Raw genomic sequence first — 20800 nt, 5'->3', positions numbered from 1 at the left:
CAACGCCTCCAAGTTCTTATGGTCAGTCCACACCTCAAAAGGGTGTTTATCGCCCTCTAGAAAGTGACGCCAGGTCGTCAAAGCCCAACGAACAGCAAAAGCCTCCTTTTCCCAAATAGCCTAGCGTCTCTCAGTGTCGGTCAGCTTGCGAGAGGTGTAAGCACAGGGCTGTAATTTACCTTGGGCATTTGCTTGAAGCAGTACTGCCCCCACCGCCACATCACTGGCATCAACCTGGACCACAAAAGGCACGTCCATGTCAGGGTGTTTCAGGACCAGTTCCTCTGCAAACAGGCATTTCAACTTTTCGAAAGCAGCCTGACACTCCATAGTCCAGTTCAATGGTTTGCTAGGCTTGGGCTTTGCTCCTCCTTTTGATTTAAGGAGGTTAGTGATAGGGAGAGCTATCTTAGCGAACGAGGGAATAAATTGACGATAGAAGTTAGCAACCCCCCCCAAACCTCTGTAATTGCTTATGTGTGTGTTGGGCCTGCCATTCGGTGACAGCCTTAACCTTTGCTGGGTCCATTTCTATTCCCTTGTGGGATATACGATAGCCTCAACCCTCTCCTGATGAAATTCGCACTTGGACAATTTGGCAAAGTTCTGCAGCACGGAGTTTCTTCAGAACAGTGCGAACAAGCTTCACATGTTCTTCACGTGTTTCCATGTAAATAAGGATATCGTCTAAATAGACCATCACGCCTTTGTAAAGATGGTCATGCAAAACTTCATTAATTAGTTGCATGAAAACTGCTGGCGCCTCCTGGAGGCCAAATGGCATTACCCGAAATTGGAAACAACCAAGGGGGCAGTTGAAAGCAGTCTTCCACTTGTCCCCCTCCTTAATTCTGACCCGATAGTATGCTTCCTGTAGATCCCATTTAGTGAAAATTATCCCCTTCCCTAGTTGGGCTAGCATGTCCTTTATTAGTGGTAAAGGGTAGAGGTTTTGGGCAGAAATGCAGTTCAAGTTTTTGAAATTCACACATAAACGGAAGGAGCCATCTTTCTTTTCTCTGAACAACACTGGGGCAGCTACCTTGGGCCTTCCTGGTTCAATGAAGCCTCTTTCCAAGTTTTTGTCAATGAATTTCCTCATTTCATCCATCTCCCTAGGGGTCATTGAATATATCTGGGGTTTCGGGAGCTTCGCCCCAGGTAGAATATCAATGGTGCAATCTGTGGCCCTATGAGGGGGCAACTTATCAGAGGATTTTTCACTGAAAACATCTTTCAGGTCCCAATATTCCTTCGGAATTCTTTCCTCCCCTTCAATTTTTTCCTGCCCTCTGGCTGCTAGGTTGGGGACAGTTTCATTAGACTCTGGAGTCTCCATCTTCCCCTCAGGGGATGTGGCAGACCGAATCCGCAACCACCCATCCCTCCAGTTAATGCGTGGGTTCCATCTACGGAGCCAGGGGAGTCCTAAAATGAGGGGCCAGTCCATCCCTGGGGCCACAATAAAAGTTATCATTTCTTGGTGGGTTCCCAGCCACATCTCGACGGGTTCAGTAGAAAAATGAGCAGGACCGCCCCCCGCAATAGAGCCATCTAATTGGCAAAATGCAATTGGGATTTTTAAAGCTCTCAGTTTCAAGCCCATTTTCTCAACTATTTCTGGGCTTATAATGCAACGTGAGCAACCAGAATCTAAAAGAGCTAGAACTTTCTCCTTTGTGCCAGAAGAGGGCACTCTAAGCTCAACTGGGATAAGCATGGGCCCCGAGCAGGAACTTACCCAGCGGTCTGCGTCCTCATAGTCACTGTCGTCAGACGAGCTGGGGCTTCCGCTTCGCCCCCCCCGTCTCCCTTAAGCTAAGCAACGGGTACCTTCTCTCTAGTTCCTCCGCCGGTCCCCTTTCCACAGCACTCTCTCGAGCCTGGCGTTCGCCCCACGCCTCTTCGAGGAGTTTCATGGCTTGGGACATCTTGTAGTCTTCATCCTTAGAGCCACGCCAGTCAGCAGCTGGTTTCCTCGTCCTCCTCCTCGTGACTCCAGTTAGTGGTTCATCAGGTTCCTCTTTCTGTCCCACTCCCCAAGTCCACCTGGGTCGAACAGTAGGTTCCTCCACTCTCAGATCGGCCAGCATTTCTGTTAATGATGGTGCTGCCGTTACACCCATTTCTTCTTCCTGGTCGCTGTCTTTTTTTCTGTGCGGGCACCCCCCTCGGAAGGTGTTCGCTCCAGGTTGGGTGCGAGGTGAGACTCAGCTTAATGTCAGGTGCTGCTTCATTTAATAATCAGGAAAGAAACCACTCAACTCCATACTTAGAATTAAGTGTACTTTTACTAATTACAAACGATGAGTAGCAAAGCAAAGCTGAGTCTGAGTAAATTGGCGCAAAAGCAATGGATATCATGTATAATTCAATCCCATCCCCTTGGCACCCCATTTCATACTCCAATAATAATTCACCCAACTGTCAGGTGGGAGATACCTTCAAAAAGCATCATCAGGCTGGAATGCTGGACAGTTGGCCTTGGCAGGAAACTCCCGTCTTCCACATGTGCAGAGAGATGGTCAGGACAGCTTCTAATAACACTCCTCCAGCACATAATGATTCCCCTCCCAAATACCATGCCCCCCCCTCCCCGTTTCAATGGCAGCCGAAGCAGCAGCGAAGCAGAGGCTGACAAGGCCTTTGATAATGTGAACTGGCAATTTATGATAATGCAATTTCAAATGATGGGATTTGGTGAGAGATTCATAAATATGATCAAAACGATATACAATAACCAATCAGCAAAAGTAATGGTAAATGGTGAGATGATAGGAAAGATAGAGATAATGAAGGGAACTAGACTAGGATGTCCACTATCGCCATTATTATTTATACTGACACTAGAGATTTGGAATAGAGAAATACAACAAAATAAAGAGGTAAAAGGGATGAGGGTCAAGAAATAAGAATATAAATTACAAGCATTCACAGATGATTTGGTGTTTATTATGGAAGATCCAATAGAAGCAGGACCAAAACTAGTTGAAATAATAGAAGAATATGGAGAAGTAGGCGGCTTGAAGATTAATAAAGATAAAACAATTCTGGTGAAAAATATGACAGAAAAACAGAAAAGAGAGTTGATGGGGAAACTGGAAATACAGGTGGTGAAAAAAGTGAAATATTTGGGTATTCAATTGACATCAATATGTGTAACACTAAAGGAGGATAACTATTATAAGGTGAGAAAACAAATAGAAATAGATCTAGAAAGATGGAAAAACCTACAATTATCATTGATGGGAAGAATAGCAGTAATAAAGATGAATATACTACCAAGACTGCTATACTTATTCAAACAATACTGATAAAATTAGAGAAAAAATATTTTGAAAGTATGAATAAAATAGAGGGGAAATATATATGGCAGGAGGAAAAAGCAAGAATTAATATAAAAATGTTGCAAGATGCAAGTGTTTGCGGTGGATTTGGATTACCAAACTGGGAATTGTATTATCAAGCAGCAGAATTAGCTTGGATGAAAGAATGGATCTTACTGAGTAATACAAGATTATTAACATTGGAAGGTCATGATTTGCAACTAGGTTGGCATGGTTTTTTGTGGTATGGTAAAAGTGAGGTACATGGCTATTTTCAAAGACATTATGTAAGGAATGGATTGTGGACAATATGGGAAAGAGTGAAAGGGAAACCCTATTTATAAATACCAATGTGGCTTTCAACAATGGAAGCATTGACACATCCAAATATTTGTAGTATGAAAAATATTATTACATACAAAGATATCTTAACAGAAAGGGCGGAACTAACACAAAAACAAGAATTAGAAAAACATGGGATTGATATAGGATGATTTTCACAATTGCCAATACAATCAAGGTATAAAAAAGATAGAAGGGACTACGGTTTTAACTTAGGAAGTTCAGAGTTGGATAAGATACTTATGGGAAAGGAAAAAATAATAATTAAGAAACTATATAGCTACCTATTAAGAACTAGGTTAGAAGAAGTGGTTAAAGATACAATGGTAACTTGGCCAAAGAATATTGGTCACATGATTGAGTTAGATAAGTGGCAACAACTGTGGGAAAGGAACTATAAATTAACCATGTCAACAGCTTACAAAGAAAACGTATACAAAATGTTCTATAGATGGCACATGTCACCGGAAAAATTAGCAAAGATGTTTAAAGACAAATCAGCGAAATGTTGGAAGTGTCAACAAGCAATAGATTCCTATTATGATATGTGGTGGACATGTGCAAAAGCAAGGAAATAAGAGTATGGTTAAAGAAAATGTTACAAGAAATTTTAGATCAGAGATATTTTTACTAGGTATTATCCCAGAGAAATTCAAGAAAGAGGATACTTATTTGATTAGACATGTAACTACAGCATCAAGAATTGTATTTGGCCAAAATTGAAAATTAAATAAGCTACCAACAGATAAAGATATAGTAAAAAAAGATATTAGATTGTGCAGAGATGTATAGGTTGACAATGAAAATAAAGGATAAAGAGAAATCGGAGTACTTCAAGACATGGGGAAGATTCTATGATTGGCTAGAGAAAGGAAACTAGAAAAGAAGATAGAAGATATAGAACCCAGACGATGCACTGTTAAATGGAAAAGGGGGAAGAAGGGGAAAACAGAAAAGAAAATATTAAATATATAAGTATATATCTAAGAGCGAGACATAAAGAGGGGGGAAATATAGTTAGGATAGATTAGAGAAGGTAATGGAATAAGAAATGATATCAAATTATATTTGGGTTTGTGGAAATACTATCCCAAAGAAACATAAACTGAGACCTGAACAAGACACCTACAATAATAGAAAAGAAAGAGAGGAGGAGAGAAGGAAAGGAAGATAGGGGAAAGAAGAAAAAAGGAGAGGAGGATGGAAGGTAGAGGAAGAGGAGAGGGTAGGAAGGGGAAGAGTAGGAGTAGGAGAAAGGGAAGGGAAGAAGGAAGAGAAAGGAGAGGAGGAAGGAAGGAAGTAGAGAGGGAGAAAAGGGAAAATAAGGTGGTGTTATAACAGGAGGAAGGGATGGTAAATAAAGCAACCCAAACTGTATATTATAACCTATTAAATGAAATAATAAATGTATAAAAATGATAAATGTAAAGAAGAATAACTATTATGTGAATGTATACTTAATATGATATGTAAGAGAAAAAAAAATTCTTGGAAAAAAAATAGATCTAAAACCAGAACTATTCTTACTAGATATACTACTGGGGAAATACTATAAAAGAATCACATACTTACATTACATGTTATAACAGCAGCTAAAATCACATATGCACAAAATTGAAAGAACAAAACTATACCTATATATGAAAAGGTAATAAAATATTTTTATTATACATTTTCCTTTATTATACATCACATTTCCAGTTTTGCAACAACAATGTACTGGCTGTATCAAGTCCTTTTTAAGCATACATATCAGTAGTATACACCCTGATTATAACCATTATTCTCGTAGTCTTACAACGTATCCCCTTTAAATACATAATATTGTACATCATAGTTATAACCATTATTTTCATAGTTGTACCATAACACGCTATACTAGTGATGGCTAATCTTTTTGTAAAGGCGTGCCAAAATTGTGTATGCGCGAACCCAAACCCACAATGGAATCCGCCCCACCCACCTGGGGAGGGTGAAAACGCCCCCCGCCCGCCATCCGGAAGGTGGAAATGGATCGTTTCCGAACTTCTGTTCTTATTAGGTATATTACTGGGGAAATACTATAAAAGAATCGCATACTTAACATTGCATGTAATAACAGCAGCTAGAATCACATATGCACAAAGTTGAAAAAACAAAACTTTACCTATAGATAAAAAGGTAATAAAGAAAATATTAGAATGTGCCGAATTGGACAGGTTAACGATGGAACTTAAGGAGAAAGAGGAAACAGTGCATTACTTAGCATGGGACTTCCGAGAACAAACTTTCGATTTGGCCGTTGGGCCGTTTCTTGCTCTCCCCAGGCTTTAGGAAAGCCTCCGGAGCCTACATTGTATGACTACGAGAATAAGGGTTATAATCAGAGTGTATAAAACTACGTATGCTTAAAAAGGACTGGATACAGCCAGTACACTGTCGTTGCAAAACTGGAAATGTGATGCATAATAAAGGAAAATGTATAATGAAATTTTTTTAAAAAAACAAGCAGTTGGTCCTCAGGCTCTTCTCTACGTGGAGATTATTCTAACCTTCGCGTGTGAACTGAGAGGGCAGCGACTGGCATCAAAGGAGGGTTCCCTATAACTCTCAAGACCATCTGTGCAGCTGCCGGATCTTACCCGACGGACTCGGTGCGCACAATCCTACGGCCTCTGTTGATGCGTCACGTCAATAAAAAGTAACGAAGCTTCTTGGCGGCCGAGAGCCGCATCGAGCTTTTCCACCCGCCACCCAACAGAGAAAATAAGGGGGAGTCAGGCAGAGAGGAGCGCACCACAATCTAACACTAGCAAATTAGACGATTGAAGCGGCCGATTAACAGCTCATTGCAGGTTCACTGGGGCCAATAACCGGGATAGAGAAAGAGAAGAGCTTAGCGTCTCACTAACGGCATCAACCAATGACTTCCCCGACACCCGTCCCAATGGGCCGAGCCTGCGGAGAGAGAGCGTTAATGTCTGCGCAGGCTCGTTTCGGGAGAGAGCGCACGAAGCCCGGATCAAGGGGAAGAGGCAAGTGAGGAAGTTCCCGTCTTGAGCAACCGGGTTATGAGGCTGGGAGGTGGGGCTGTTTTTTTCCTACTTAGGTGGGTCGGAGCGCAAATACTCCAAGTGAGACCTGCGGCGCTTCCTTATGTTATAAGTAAGTATTTATTTACGAGATTTCGACTCTACCTCTTCACCTGGAGTTGAAGGCGGCGGATTTACGGGTCATTTTTCTTGAAAACAACCGCCCTGTGGGGTAGGCTGAGCTCAGATTTTCTACTGCGTGGCCTCCCAGAAAAAGACTTTCGGCAGCAGTTCTGTGGTTGGGCGGGCAGCCAGCTACAGAATTCCTGCTAGTGGATGGCAATTTAATTCAACATCATACTGAGATTTTTTTAAAAACTTCAGTTTCTTTACAGTTTGGCATAACGTGAAAAATAGCATAAAAATTAAGTAAACTATATTAAGAATGGACGTAAACCCTGGGAAGGGATCTCTTTTGTTTTTTGCATTTTCTCTTCCAACCTTCCCTCCGCCCAATGCTTTACGGCTCTTTTAAGAAGTTTCCTAAAGCCCCTTCTCTTTAAAATAAGTTCTCAGCTTTGTCTCCCACACAAACATGCACAGGAAGTTGTTTTTTGGCGGGAGGTATTGTAGATTAGTTAATTAGGTTATATGCGTTTCACTTTTTATGATAGCAGCTCTGCCCAGTATACTTTTGCTATAGTGTATCCTGTTATGTTTGTGAAGTACATGCTATGGATGAATATAAATATGTAGTTGAGGGTTAAGGCTAGGGTATTACAGGATAAGAAGAAATTGCATTATGCAGGTAATCCCCAATTTACCACACTTCATTTAGTGACTTCAAAGTTACAAGGCACCAAAAAAAGTGACTTATGGCCATTTTTCACACTGATGACTGTTGCATGGTCATGTGATCAACTGGTTGGCAACTGGTTCATATTTATGCCATATCCTGTGGTCATGTGATCAAGAAAAACAGCACCCAGAGTCTTATACCTTCGTGTCACATTTTACACTTTATGTGAAAGAATAACTTATTTATTTTTTTCTTTCAAATACCTGTATTTGTTATCCTTTAAAGGGATCAGCTCACATTTATTTGGCAGGAGAATATGTGTGATGGATGATTGAATGTTTTGAAAAGAAGCTGCTAAAATAATTCAAAACTTGTAGGGACATAATAATCAAATACTGCATTATAACCAGTACTATGGAAAAACTTGTAAAATTAAAATATAAATAAAACATGCATTACAGCCTTGGGGTTAGTGTATAATCTTGGATTATTAAAAAAGAGTGCTTAAAAGCAACTTCATTTGCATTTGTCAGGATTCAAAAATGACAAATTCCATAACACCTTCTACTTATGTACGTTCCCTTGGCTATGGAATGATGAGACAGCTGGCAGATTTCATTGATCCACAAGAAGGATGGAAGAAATTAGCTGCTGATATAACTGATTTATCTGGTGCAAAACGATACAACCAAATGCAAATGAGGTAAGGTATGGAAACTAAAGAGGAAGATTGTTACATATTTATTTAAGTTTTTAATAAATTTATATAGTCACTTAACCCCTTTATTTTAGCTAGAGTTAGTTTGCAACTTGCTAAATAATTTGGTCATTGAAAATGAGGGCAATAGAACTAGTGGATGCTCAAGCATGCTCACTGTGAGTGATTGGTAGTTGGAGTGAGGGAACAAAAAATTGTTAGAACAGCTGCTGTTGGGACATAGCTAAGGTGAGGGAGTAAAAGTCAACCTTTGAGATGGACCCTGTCTGAGTTTTCTTCTGCTCGTATATCTAGACTAGAGATGTGAGAAGCTGTATTGGATCACGTTGATATTGTATTGCTTGTAGGTTTTCACTGAAAGATTAGCAATAGCAGTTAGACTTATATACCGCTTCATAGGGCTTTCAGCCCTCTCTAAGCGGTTTACAGAGTCAGCATATCGCCCCCACAATCTGGGTCCGCATTTTACCCACCTCGGAAGGATGGAAGGCTGAGTCAACCCTGAGCTGGTGAGATTTGAACCGCTGAACTGCTGAACTAGCAGTCAGCTGAAGTGGCCTGCAGTACTGCACTCTACCCACGAGTGTCCAAAATAAGACTTAGGTGTCTACAGTTTGGGGTTGTCTATTAGTTATAATATAACTATTATATTAATTATTTAAGACAGTAGGTTCATGTATACTAGTACTTTATAGCTGGCAGAATATTTAATGTTTAGCTGTTCAGGCTTGGACTAAAAACTTAATAGCAAAAGTGCAACTAAAATGGTTAAACATGTCACATTTTTTAAATAAATAATAGCTAATTCTTTAACATATGTATATATCTTAAAGGCGATTTGAAGCATTAAAACAAGTAGGAAAAAGTCCCACCTGTGAATTACTTTATGATTGGGGAACATTAAATTGTACAGTTAGAGATTTGGTGGACCTTCTCATCAGAAATCAGTTTTTGGCACCAGCAAGTCTTTTGATTCCAGGTAATTTCGATCTACACTTTATCTTTCACACAAGCATTTTGTTTTCTTGAAAATGTTGATTTCATACAATTCAGCTACAATAGTACATGTTTTGTTCTGGCTTATTGCTAATATGAAACCTAGCCATTATCATTTTTAAACCGTGGTTAAACTGTAGTGAACCAAACATTATTAGCAATCTTTGCCTGAAACTTCTGTAGAGAGTACACATAAATCACTATCCTCTTACAAGATGACCTAGAGTCCTAGAACATGATTTGACAGTGGAAGAGATAGTACAGGTAAACCCTGATTAGCTTTCTTTATGTGAAACACAAGTTCTCACAGATTTTATCAATTATGCATATTGTAGTCAAAAATTCTTGGCTAGCATAATTGAATAACTACCACAAAGTGAAGCTACTTTATATTAAGTATACTGAATATACTAAGGCTACAATTAAAATTTACATTTAAAAAAACTTCATTTATTATTACATTTACTGATATGGTTAGTAAGGTTATGCTTTTGAATTACTGTATTTTTCGGAGTATAAGATGTACCTTCCCACCCCCCAAAAGAGGATGAGTCTTATACACCGAATGTAGCCCTGCCTCCGCCCTTTGGCCTCTCTCCCAGCAATTTACCTCCTTGCAGCAAACGGGGAAAATGGGGTTTGCGGAGGCGGCAATAGGTTATGGCAGTGATGGTTAATCTTTTTTGGATTGCATGCCAAAAGCGGGGGGAGTGCAGGGGGGTCGTGCACGGGCATGACCACACCCATAATGCTATGTGCACACCAGCACGCATGAATGGGCGACACCAGTGCACATGCATGTGCGACCAATGCTCCCCCCACTTTTGGTGCACTTGTTTTGCCCTCCCCATGCTTCAGAGGCTTTCTAAGAGCCTGGGGAGGGCAAAAACAGCCTCCACCCCCAGAGGCCCTCCGGAGGCTTCAGGAGCTTCCCTGAAGTCTCCGGAGCGTGAAAAACCAGCCCTACAGGCAAATTGGAAGTTGGGAATGGACTTCAGGTTTGCTCGTAGGACCGTTTTTCGCCCTCCAGGAAGCCTCCTGAAGGCAAAAAATGATCTTAAAAGAAGGCCAAAGCTGACAGGGCAACACCTTGCATGCCCTAACAAAGGCTTTGCGTGCCATCTGTGGTGTGCCATAGGTTTGCCATCACGGGGCTATAGCAATCCCTGCAGCCTGAAACAGCTGATCATTGGGAAGCCAGTGCTGAAACTGAAATTGAAAGTGAAACTGCTGCAAGGAGGCAAATTGTTGGGAAGCAGAGGCAGAATTTTTTTCCCTTCTAATCAGGCTAAACTGAAACAGGCTGTTTGCTGTTTGCTGCAAGGAGGTAAGTCAATAACTATAAATGCCTATAGAATGTTCAAATTATTAGACTTATTTTTTAAAGACTGCTTTATTATTGTTCTAGACAACAAAGTGAAGAAGCTTTTTAAAATAAATGCTTGATCTGAAGAGGCTCGGTGCTATTGTATCTTCTTTTAAAAAGCAGAGAATGATGTATATTTCCAGGAAGCCACATCAATTTTAACAGCATCTGTACAAGTATAGTCTGAAATGTAACACCACAAACATTGTATATCTTCTTTGCTGTTTGTTGCAAGGAGGCAAATTGCTAGGAGGCAGAGGCAGAATTTTCCCCCCTTGTTTTCCTCCCCAAAAGCTAGGTGCGTCTTATACTTCAGTGCATCTTATACTCCAAAAACTACGGTAATAGGTGATTTTAAAAAAAAATGAAATGGATAGTATTTTCAGGACTTTAATTTTTTTCATCTGGATTTGAAGAAACTCATGTAGTTAGAACTAAATATCAATAGTTAGGAAAAGAAAACAGCTTTTTATGTATGTGAAAGGACTAGTATTTTTCTGTTTTATACTATATATTAAAAATCTCTTTTATTCAGTGGGGTAGAAATGATGGCAAAATTTTCAAGTTTATAATTGAGGAATCTTTCAGATTATGAGAGACACATATTATGAAAAATTGTGGTTGTAAACTGTGGTGAAGGCCATCATTCACAATTTAACCAGCCCCAAGTTTTCATACCATTCTAGGTGACTCACATTATAACTTTATGTTAGTCCCTTAGTATGCTCAAGAGACTAAGTGATTAGTCAAGTATAATTCATTCCTTACACCTTTTTAAAGTGTTCTAGGATGAATGCATTTTCTGGCATTTATATAATTTTATTTAATGGCAGTTTCTGTAAGCATGATGAAAATATGACCCTGTCTATCCTTGCCAGAAGCTGTACTCCTACATAAAAAAGGACCTCTCGTAGAAGGCAAGAAAATACCACCTGAATGGTTATCCCTGGATCCAAGTGAAGGTCACCTAACATCAAATAGTTGTGATCTGAGTTCAGCGAACAACAGCAGACAACTTAATGATACAGGTAGACTGTTATCCTTTCCAAACATTAACTCATCTTTTACACTGTTTTCCCGAAAACAAGTCCTCCCCTGAAAATAAGCCCTCCCTGAAAATATTGCAACACAGCAGCAGCCATGAGGTGACCATGCTCACTGCCTCTTGCACCTCAAAAATAATAAGACCTCCCTGAAAATAAGGCCAAGTGCTTATTTTGGGGGTCAAAAGAAAATAAGACCCTATACCTTACCCTTGCTAGCCCATTCCAGTATAGGGGTTGATTTCAGATGATGACAAGCTAGTAGATATATACAAACTTACAGCTCCTGACAACATGAAACAAGGCTGTTTCTTTTTAGGGGGATTTGGGGTATTATGGCTTGACACTGTAATATTGTCAATCAGCAGTCAGGGCACCTGGCTATAAAGACAGATCTGCTTAGTTGCCTGTGGTCTGTGTAGCAAACAATCTTGTCTCTGAAAATGCTTTTGGCCAGAAGGCTGGCTAGGTACAAGAACCTGTTGTGAAGAATCCAATGTCCAGATGGGAATTGAGGAGAGGCAAAACTCTTTTATTTCTGTACAGAAGCAGAAGAGGATACCTCTGGAGTTTACATCAGGCACAGTTATTTTTATACAATTTACTACAGGAAACAAAACTAAGAGAATTGCTTATTGGTTACAAAGTTGTATGACTGTCATACATGTGTACAAAGCAAAACTATCCCACAATACTCCCATTAATTATTTAATTCTATATCATTATCATACAAGCTGATTACTTCTGGGTGTTTTTTTTTTTTTTTACTATGCTATGAATTATTTGTCTCCGGGCCCTTGTCTAAACACCCCTAATCACTGTTAAGCTAAATACCAGATATTTTTTTAAAAGTCCAGTAACAGGTTTGCTTGCAAGTGTCAAAGGCGCAACTTGTTAGACTATATAGGAAACATTTGGAGTATATAGGAGATATTTGGACTATAGGAGCCTATGGACTATTTGTGGTAGACAACCCCCCCCCCCCTCCCAGCTCTTGCTGTCAGATGTTATTAAATGTTATTTCTAGTAGTCAGAGGCACAAATGAAGTAATGGCTCTGGCTAAAATTAGTGTAAACGTTTACAAAAGCCTTAAATTATTTATTAGTAACCTAATAAACCACCAAATCTTTAAGCTGGAAAGATATCATACCTAAGAACAAAGGAAATTTCCACTAATCCTACAATGGACCTCAGGGACCACTAAATTCATAATTTTAAATCCTATGGACCAGTAATATGAATCCAGTGAGCCACTCATTGAAGCACCTGGACTCCCAGTGACGGCATGGGCTCCTTCAGGCACTTAGCTTGGTCGCCTGTTTCTGCAACCGTAAACACTCAAAGAGCCATTTGGACTTGTTTCCCACAGAAAACAAAGCAGAGGAATCTCTTTTCTCTTCACTTCTCTTCTCTCTCTCTCTCTCTCTCTCTCTCCCCCCCCCCACCTTCGGCCCGCCTGCACTGCAACGCCCATTGCCGCAACAGCACCATTACCTTGTTCCAGCCAGCAAGAGCTGTGCTATTTCTTGTACATTGCACCTCCTGCAAAGTTAGCTCCTTCTTATGGCTGAGATTCTCAGCCCACCATGAAGCTGCCTGGCCAATCCCATATTTCAGAGCTGTAGTCACAGAACTGGCCCATTGGTCATCCTGCAGCAGCTCCTCTACCTGGGTGCGCCTCGGACCACCAAAATTTTCTCCCGGATCACCAGTTAGTGACCTCTGGTCACACTAACTAAACCTTGAAGTACAACAGATACCAGCCTTGAAAATCTACATCAGTATATTAAACTAATTGTGTTTGACGAACATCATTCAAATATTTTATTCCAAACACTGTCTAGAAACTTTAATTTGATCCACTTTGTTGTACATTGATCACTGATTGGTTGGATTATTGTAATGCAATATATGATAGGCTTCCTTTAGAAATGGGGTCATTATAATAGTTATTGGAAAATCTCTGAGCCCTAGTAATAATGTTGTTTATTATATTTAGATTACTATATGGCATAGCACTGGGACTGTGATTTACAATAGGTAAATAAATTAATGTAGAGTTTGGATTTTAAGATTTCCATGCTTAAAATGTTTTTTTTTTAACATTTTTATTTCCATTTTCATAACATACAATCACATGTATACTATACATAGTATAGTATCATATAGTATTAAATAATGATTACATCAGTTCCTCTTGTCATCAACGCCCCCCAAAAAGTTAACACTCATTATTAGCTCTTCTACTCTCCATACACCTCTTTCTTCTACCTCTCTCCTCCTTCCTATCTTCCCTCCATCATCCTTTCCTACTCTACTTCCCCTTCCTTTCTCCTTCTCCTCTCTCTACATTCCACTCCTCCTTATCATCCTCATCTTCCCCCCTTACTCTCTCTCCTATCCCTCTCTTCCCATCTTTCTTTTTCCTTCTACTTCCCACTCTTCCTCTCATTGGTGTATTTCCGCTTCCATATCAATATACTTAACATATCCTAGTTTTAAAGAGAAAAAATAAATAAATAAGAGAAGACAGTATACATGTGGAATCAAATTACATTAAAATCTAACACCTTTCGTCAAACCTGATATATATCCCTCCTTCTTACCATCCCCCCCAACCCCCCCTCCAGCCTTCCCTCACCCGACTTCCCAGAACCCATACACGGTATAAATCTTTAACAAAAACAGTCTAAAATATATTGGAAAAAAGAATAGAAAATTGATAACATCTTTACATTGAACTTAGCTCCTCATTGCTAAGCTAACTTTAAACAATTTATATCATTCCTGATCTTAATCGTAAGCTATCTGGAATTTCTTAGTCCCGTATTTATTTTGTATATAATCAATCCATTTTTTCCAGTCTCGTTTGTATCTCTCGTTTGAGTGATGCTTAAGATATGCAGATATTTTAGCCATCTCGGCTAAGTTTGTGACTTTCAATGTCCATTCCTGAATTGTAGGCAAGTCTTCCTTCTTCCAGTATTGCGCCACTAACAATCTAGCTGCAGTTATTAAGTGCAAAATCAAATTAATCTCTACAGCTGTACAATCAGTACCGTATTTTCACCCGTATAACCCGCCCACGCAAATAACCCGCCCACGCGAATAACCCGCAGGTTTCCAAGATCGTGTAAAATATTTTCCATATACCCCGTCCTCTTATATAACCCGCGAAGAAGCAGGAGGCGAGAGGAAGCGCAGGCGGTGCTCGGTTTCGGCAGCCCGGATTCTGCTTCGCCGCCAGTTCAGCAGCTCCTCGCCTTCTCTGGCTTGGAAGTCCGGCAGGAAGGGAAGGCGGCGGCGGCGCGGCTGTGGCTCCGTTTTCAGGCCAGCCGCCGCCTCCCCTTCCCTTCCTGCCGGACTTCCAAGCCAGAGAAGGCGAGGAGCTGCTGAACTGGCGGCGAAGCAGAATCCGGGCTGCTGAAACCTTTCAGTGAATATGCTAATAGAGCCAAGGTGGCGCAGTGGTTAAATGCAGCACTGCAGGCTACTGCTAGATCAGCAGGTCAGCGGTTCAAATCTCACCGGCTCAGGGTTGACTCAGCCTTCCATCCTTCCGAGGTGGGTAAAATGAGGACCCAGATTGTTGGGGGCAATATGCTGACTCTCTGTAAACCGCTTAGAGAGGCCTGAAAGGCCTATGAAGCGGTATATAAGTCTACTGCTATTGCTATTGCTATATTGCTAATGAGGAAGGAAATTAAGATGTTCTCCCAGGCTCTGGATCTCTGCAGTCACTAACTGTAGATCTTTTTCTGCCAATCTCAAAAGCATGGAAGCAAAGCAGCCACATAACTACCGTAATCTTATATTTGCGTGGGGCGGGCGAGCGGGGGGAAAGGCAGCCGCGGTGGTCTCCCAACCACCGAGGAAGGAAGAGGAGCCAGCCCTGGGCTGTTGGGAGAAGCGCCCTAACCCTCCCTTCCCTTTGGCAGCCACTCGGCAGAACGGGGAGATTTCTGACATTTTGCGGGCGAGCGGGGGGAAAGGCAGCCGCGGTGGTCTCCTCACCTTAGTGGCCATGGTGGGCTTTTGGCGGCGTGTCTCCCCGCCTCGGGAGGGAGCGACCAGGAAGAAGCAGGAAGCGAATGCCAGCCAGCATCCCTGCCTTCTTCCTCCGAGAGCCGCTTCTTTGCCAGCCTCTCAGCTGATCGGTGCCAGGCAGCCCCCGTGACACACGGACCCTTTGCTGCCGCGCGGGGCGAGCACTGCCGGGGAGAGATCCAGGGGAGAGGAGGGAAAAGGCGTCCCGAGCAGAAGTTTCCCTTCTCCTCCCCCTCCCGCTGACTTCTCCCCAGCAGCGCTCGTCTCCAGCCGTAGCAACCCTGGCGGCTCCCAGGGAGACTGAAAGGGGCGCAGCGGTCTCCCAACCACCGAGGAAGGAAGAGGAGCCGGCCCTGGGCTGTTGGGAGAAGCGCCCTAACCCTCCCTTCCCTTTGGCAGCCGCTCGGCAGAACGGGGAGATTTCTGACATTTTGCGGGTGAGCGGGGGGAAAGGCAGCCGCGGTTGTCTCCTCACCTTAGTGGCCATGGTGGGCTTTTGGCGGCGTGTCTCCCCGCCTCGGGAGGGAGCGACCAGGAAGAAGCAGGAAGCGAATGCCAGCCAGCATCCCTGCCTTCTTCCTCCGAGAGCCGCTTCTTTGCCAGCCTCTCAGCTGATCGGTGCCAGGCAGCCCCCGTGACACACGGACCCTTTGCTGCCGCGCGGGGCGAGCGCTGCCGGGGAGAGATCCGGGGGAGAGGAGGGAAAAGGCGTCCCGAGCAGAAGTTTCCCTTCTCCTCCCCCTCCCGCTGACTTCTCCCCAGCAGCGCTCGTCTCCAGCCGTAGCAACCCTGGCGGCTCCCAGGGAGACTGAAAGGGGCGCAGCGGTCTCCCAACCACCGAGGAAGGAAGAGGAGCCGGCCCTGGGCTGTTGGGAGAAGCGCCCTAACCCTCCCTTCCCTTTGGCAGCCGCTCGGCAGAACGGGGAGATTTCTGACATTTTGCGGGCGAGCGGGGGGAAAGGCAGCCGCGGTTGTCTCCTCACCTTAGTGGCCATGGTGGGCTTTTGGCGGCATGTCTCCCCGCCTCGGGAGGGAGCGACCAGGAAGAAGCAGGAAGCGAATGCCAGCCAGCATCCCTGCCTTCTTCCTCCGAGAGCCGCTTCTTTGCCAGCCTCTCAGCTGATCGGTGCCAGGCAGCCCCCATGACACACGGACCCTTTGCTGCCGCGCGGGGCGAGCGCTGCCGGGGAGAGATCCGGGGGAGAGGAGGGAAAAGGCGTCCCGAGCAGAAGTTTCCCTTCTCTTCCCCCTCCCGCTGACTTCTCCCCAGCAGCGCTCGTCTCCAGCCGTAGCAACCCTGGCGGCTCCCAGGGAGACTGAAAGGGGCGCAGCGATCTCCCAACCACCGAGGAAGGGAGCTGGCCCTGGGCTGTTGGGAGAAGCGCCCTAACCCTCCCTTCCCTTTGGCAGCAGCTCGGCAGCCCGGATTCTGCCCAGTTCAGCAGCTCCTCGCCTTCTCTGGCTTGGAAGTCCGGCAGGAAGGGAAGGGGAGGCGGCGGGAGAGCTTTTCCTCCCACGGAGTTCAATAAAGTAGATGGAAGGGAGGGAGGAAGGGTCCCTCCCTCTTACTTTCCGCCCATTGAGATGAACCAGAGCCCTTCTTGAACCAGAGCTGCTTGCTTTGATATACTGTCCATCTATCCGTCCATCCATCCACCCTTCCTAAATAACACCGAAACCTTTTATTGGTTATAATGGGGGGTCCGATGGCTAATGTAATGTTTGCCGATTGGTTATAATGGGGAGAGGCGAGCGGAAGAAAGGAGGAAAGAACGGGAATCCAGACGGTTTTGGCCGCTGCCGCCGCCTTCTCCATCGTTTCCTGATCTGCTTTCTTTTCTAAACATGTAGTTGCTTGTGGATGGCAGGCTTGTCTGCCCAATTTACATTTGGAAGCCAACATCAGGCTGAGCCTTAGCAGCAGTACGGTAAGCAAAAGGAAAGAAAAAATGGACAGGAAGATCTAAGCTATGGAAAATATTTTCCCTGTAAAAACACTGAAGGGAGGAAAGGAAGCCAGCCAGCCTCTAGACTTGAAGCTGCGGGGGGGGGGGGGGGAATTGTAGGCCCTTCTGTCTGGAGGTTTCCTTGGGTTTCCACTCATACTATCTTTCTCCCCCCCCTTTCCCTCCCCCCTCGAGGTTTGGTTTCTTTCTCGGTGGGGATATCTTGAGGCACTCGACCCGCATCCCTGCTCAGCGCTTTGTCTCGCGCAGGAGCGACGAGCGAGTCGCTGCGAGTCACACAGAAGCGGCTCCCACTAGCGACCCAGCGCATCGCCCCGGAGACGATCCAGTCAGTCTCCGGGGGCCGGGGAGGTCGTGAGGTCGGAGAAAATGTAAATAAGGGAGGGGGGGTCTCCGCAAGCCACCTGCTTCTTAAAGCGTGTCGCCAGGTATAAGGGAAGAGCGGGCAAATGGCAGGGCTCCTCAACAAGGTTGGGCAAAGAGCGAGGGGAAGAGACATTGCCCCTTTGGAAGCGTAGGTTTCTGTTTTGGGGGGTTGGTTGGTTTTTCTTCTCCCTTCGTTTTCATTCCTGGCCCTTTCCAATTGTCAAGCTTTTTGCCTCATTCTTCCTACTTCCCACGGAGAAGTAAAACTCCTTAACTGCTCAGGTTGGCAGCTCAAAAGGGAAAAATTATATGCTGGACCTTTCCCCCTCCTCCCCATCAGGCCCCTTTACACATTTCCCCCTCTGTTTATGGAGCTATTGCCAGCTTAGGGACCTTGAAGCTTCCCCAGAAAAAATCTGCTTTCTATATTAGAGTACTCCAATGTTATAATGTGTTTCTATATCCGCCAAATAGGTCACTATCTCAGCAGTCTTGTTGAGAGAGCAATAACCCGAAAGATCTGAGGGATATTACAAAGGATTCCCATTCCTTTTGGTAATTACCTTATGGTTTCGATTTCTAGGGTATACAAAAAAAAGCTATTGTTTCAACAAGCTCTTGTTACATCATAAAACTTTGTGTGCATGCATGTGTATATTTTTTCTCCCCAAAGAACGTTTTTAAAAATTTCTAAAAGTATTCGGTGTGGGTTAAACATATATCAATTCATTTTCAATCCTTCTGTTTAATCACATGAAGTGATTAATGACTTCTGCATATTTTTTTTGACAAATTGCTCTGAAAATATCAAACAAAAATGATGATGGCGAGAGTGTGCGGGAGGAGGCAAAAGGGGATCCCTCTCGGTCCCTCCCGCTCTGCGTTCTGCTGGGCGGATTTCGCACCGGTGCGTTTTTACGCATACAGCAATTTCTCTCCAGCTTTTGGCAAATGGAATAGATTGAGGGGTGGGAAGGCATAAGGAAAGGGTGCTTGTCAGGCGACCCTCTTATTAACCCGATTTGTGGAGCAGTGGAAACTCCACAGAGACGAGCTTAATGATCAACATTTGTAATCGTCGACGTCCGAGGCTGGTTTCTCCGCCTTTTTTTTTTAACCCCGAGCTGGAACTGCTGCGACAACTGGACTCAAAGCGGTTTAAATGACTTTTCGAGGAAGATTTCCTTCCTGCGGGGCTGACTTGCTGCTCTTTGTATCTTTTGCTGCTATTTGGCACGAGGGAGCGGAGACGCAGTTCGGATCAAAGAGGCATCGCCTGCGGGCGGAACTACACAGCCCGAACAGTCAGCTGAAGAGGTGATCAGAAGGAAGAAGGAGAGCCCAACCGTGCCAATCTCCCCCCCCCAAAAAACCCGAAAAGACAATTGCTCACCCTTCTCCATACCAACCGGAGCCCAACGCCTCACCCTCCGCTTCTTCACCTCTCGACCACCCCTCTCTCGCCCCGAAAACCCCCCTGCCCGCGCCTGCTAAACGAGAGCGCTCCGCGACGTTCGCCCTTCGCTAGCAAGGCAGATGGGCAGCGCGTGCGCCTGTGTGTTTTGTGTGTGTGTGTGTGCGTGCTTGTGTGTGTGTGTGTGTTTGAACGAGCATGTGTATTACAGCTCGGGGGGGGAGGACGACAAGAAGTCCTGCGGAAGTCAAGAAGGGCACCCCCCCTCTCTCTTTCATTTTTTCTTTCCCGTTTTCTTGCACTTGAACCTTTAAGCTCCATAAACCTCAGAAACGTTTCCTACGATAAAGGAGCCGGATTCTCCCTTCCTGCCGTTTGTTCTTTGCCAGGGAATTCAACGCTTTGCCTGCAAGGATCGTGGGAGAAAAGGGGGATTTTACGGGGAGAGAAAACCGCCCTGGGACTCCTAAGTCCTAAGAATCCAAACTCCGAGATCAGCTCCGTTCTTCTGGAGGGGAGTGGAAGGAAATATTTTTCCCCAAAGAAGAAAAAATCCATATCCCCAGATATTTGTAAGAGGATTTGAGCGGATTTTCTTGTAAAAGGTTTCGGTGTTATTTAGGAAGGGTGGATGGATGGACGGATAGATGGACAGTATATCAACGCAAGCGGCTCTGGTTCAAGAAGGGCTCTGGTTCATCTCAATGGGCGGAAAGTAAGAGGGAGGGACCCTTCCTCCCTCCCTTCCATCTACTTTATTGAACTCCGTGGGAGGAAAAGCTCTCCTAGCCCCGCTCTGAAGTGAAGGAGTATAAACTATGCCATAAGGAAGTATCTTTAATGTCATCGTCACCCAGATGACTGTACCCCAGTCCTCCTTCTGGGGGTCGCGGGCTTGTGCCTCGTTTCACACGCTTCGCTTTTGGCCGGCCACGTTGGAAACATGGAGGGGTCAATGGGCTGTGGGGTCTCATGTTCCTTCCCCCCGATCTCAGCAGTTTCCTTCTCCGTTCCTCCAACCCTTCCGCAGCTCGCACAGGCTTTCGTCTCACGTTCCTTCCCCCGATCTCAGCAGTTTCCTTCTCCGTTCCTCCAACCCTTCCCCAGCCCGAGCCGCCGAGCCAAGTCTCCCCAGCCCTTTCCAGTCTGGTTGCACGTGCCCCCGATGGAGAACGGGGAGCCGAGGTAAAGCTGCCTCCCAATTCCTCGAACTCCCAAGCTCTCCCTTTGCCGTAGTTAATCTGTGTAAAATATTTTCCGTATACCCCGCCCACTTTTATACCCCGCGGGGGGGGGGGGCGCTGTGCATGTAAAAAATGCATATAACCCACGGGTTATATGGGTGAAAATACGGTAATTATACCTAACAAAAATAACTGAGGAGTAAACTATCCTTTTTTTAAG

The 20800-nt window shown here is 44.2% G+C and overlaps 1 protein-coding gene across 3 annotated transcripts in view; it reads left to right on the top strand.

Annotated features, from left to right (window-relative positions):
* Positions 1 to 5621: 5621 nt before the first annotated feature.
* IRAK4 (interleukin 1 receptor associated kinase 4) overlaps positions 5622 to 20800 on the top strand; it is a 45166-nt gene continuing 29987 nt past the window's right edge. Inside the window, exons 1-4 of one of the 3 annotated variants that reach the window (XM_032221774.1) lie at positions 5622 to 5709; positions 8012 to 8181; positions 9030 to 9175; positions 11437 to 11586. In XM_032221774.1, the coding sequence (XP_032077665.1) occupies positions 8021 to 8181; positions 9030 to 9175; positions 11437 to 11586 (457 nt within the window). In that variant the 5' untranslated portion in view covers positions 5622 to 5709; positions 8012 to 8020. Of the gene's footprint in view, positions 5710 to 6232; positions 6813 to 8011; positions 8182 to 9029; positions 9176 to 11436; positions 11587 to 20800 lie in introns of those variants that run through there. The other 2 variants (XM_032221775.1, XM_032221773.1) reach the window with 2 other exon arrangements.

This window comes from Thamnophis elegans, chromosome 7 (assembly GCF_009769535.1).
Source record: "Thamnophis elegans isolate rThaEle1 chromosome 7, rThaEle1.pri, whole genome shotgun sequence".
Lineage (NCBI taxonomy): Eukaryota > Metazoa > Chordata > Lepidosauria > Squamata > Colubridae > Thamnophis > Thamnophis elegans.
Note: the sequence above shows the minus strand (reverse complement) of the source record. Positions and strands in the feature narration are given on the sequence as shown.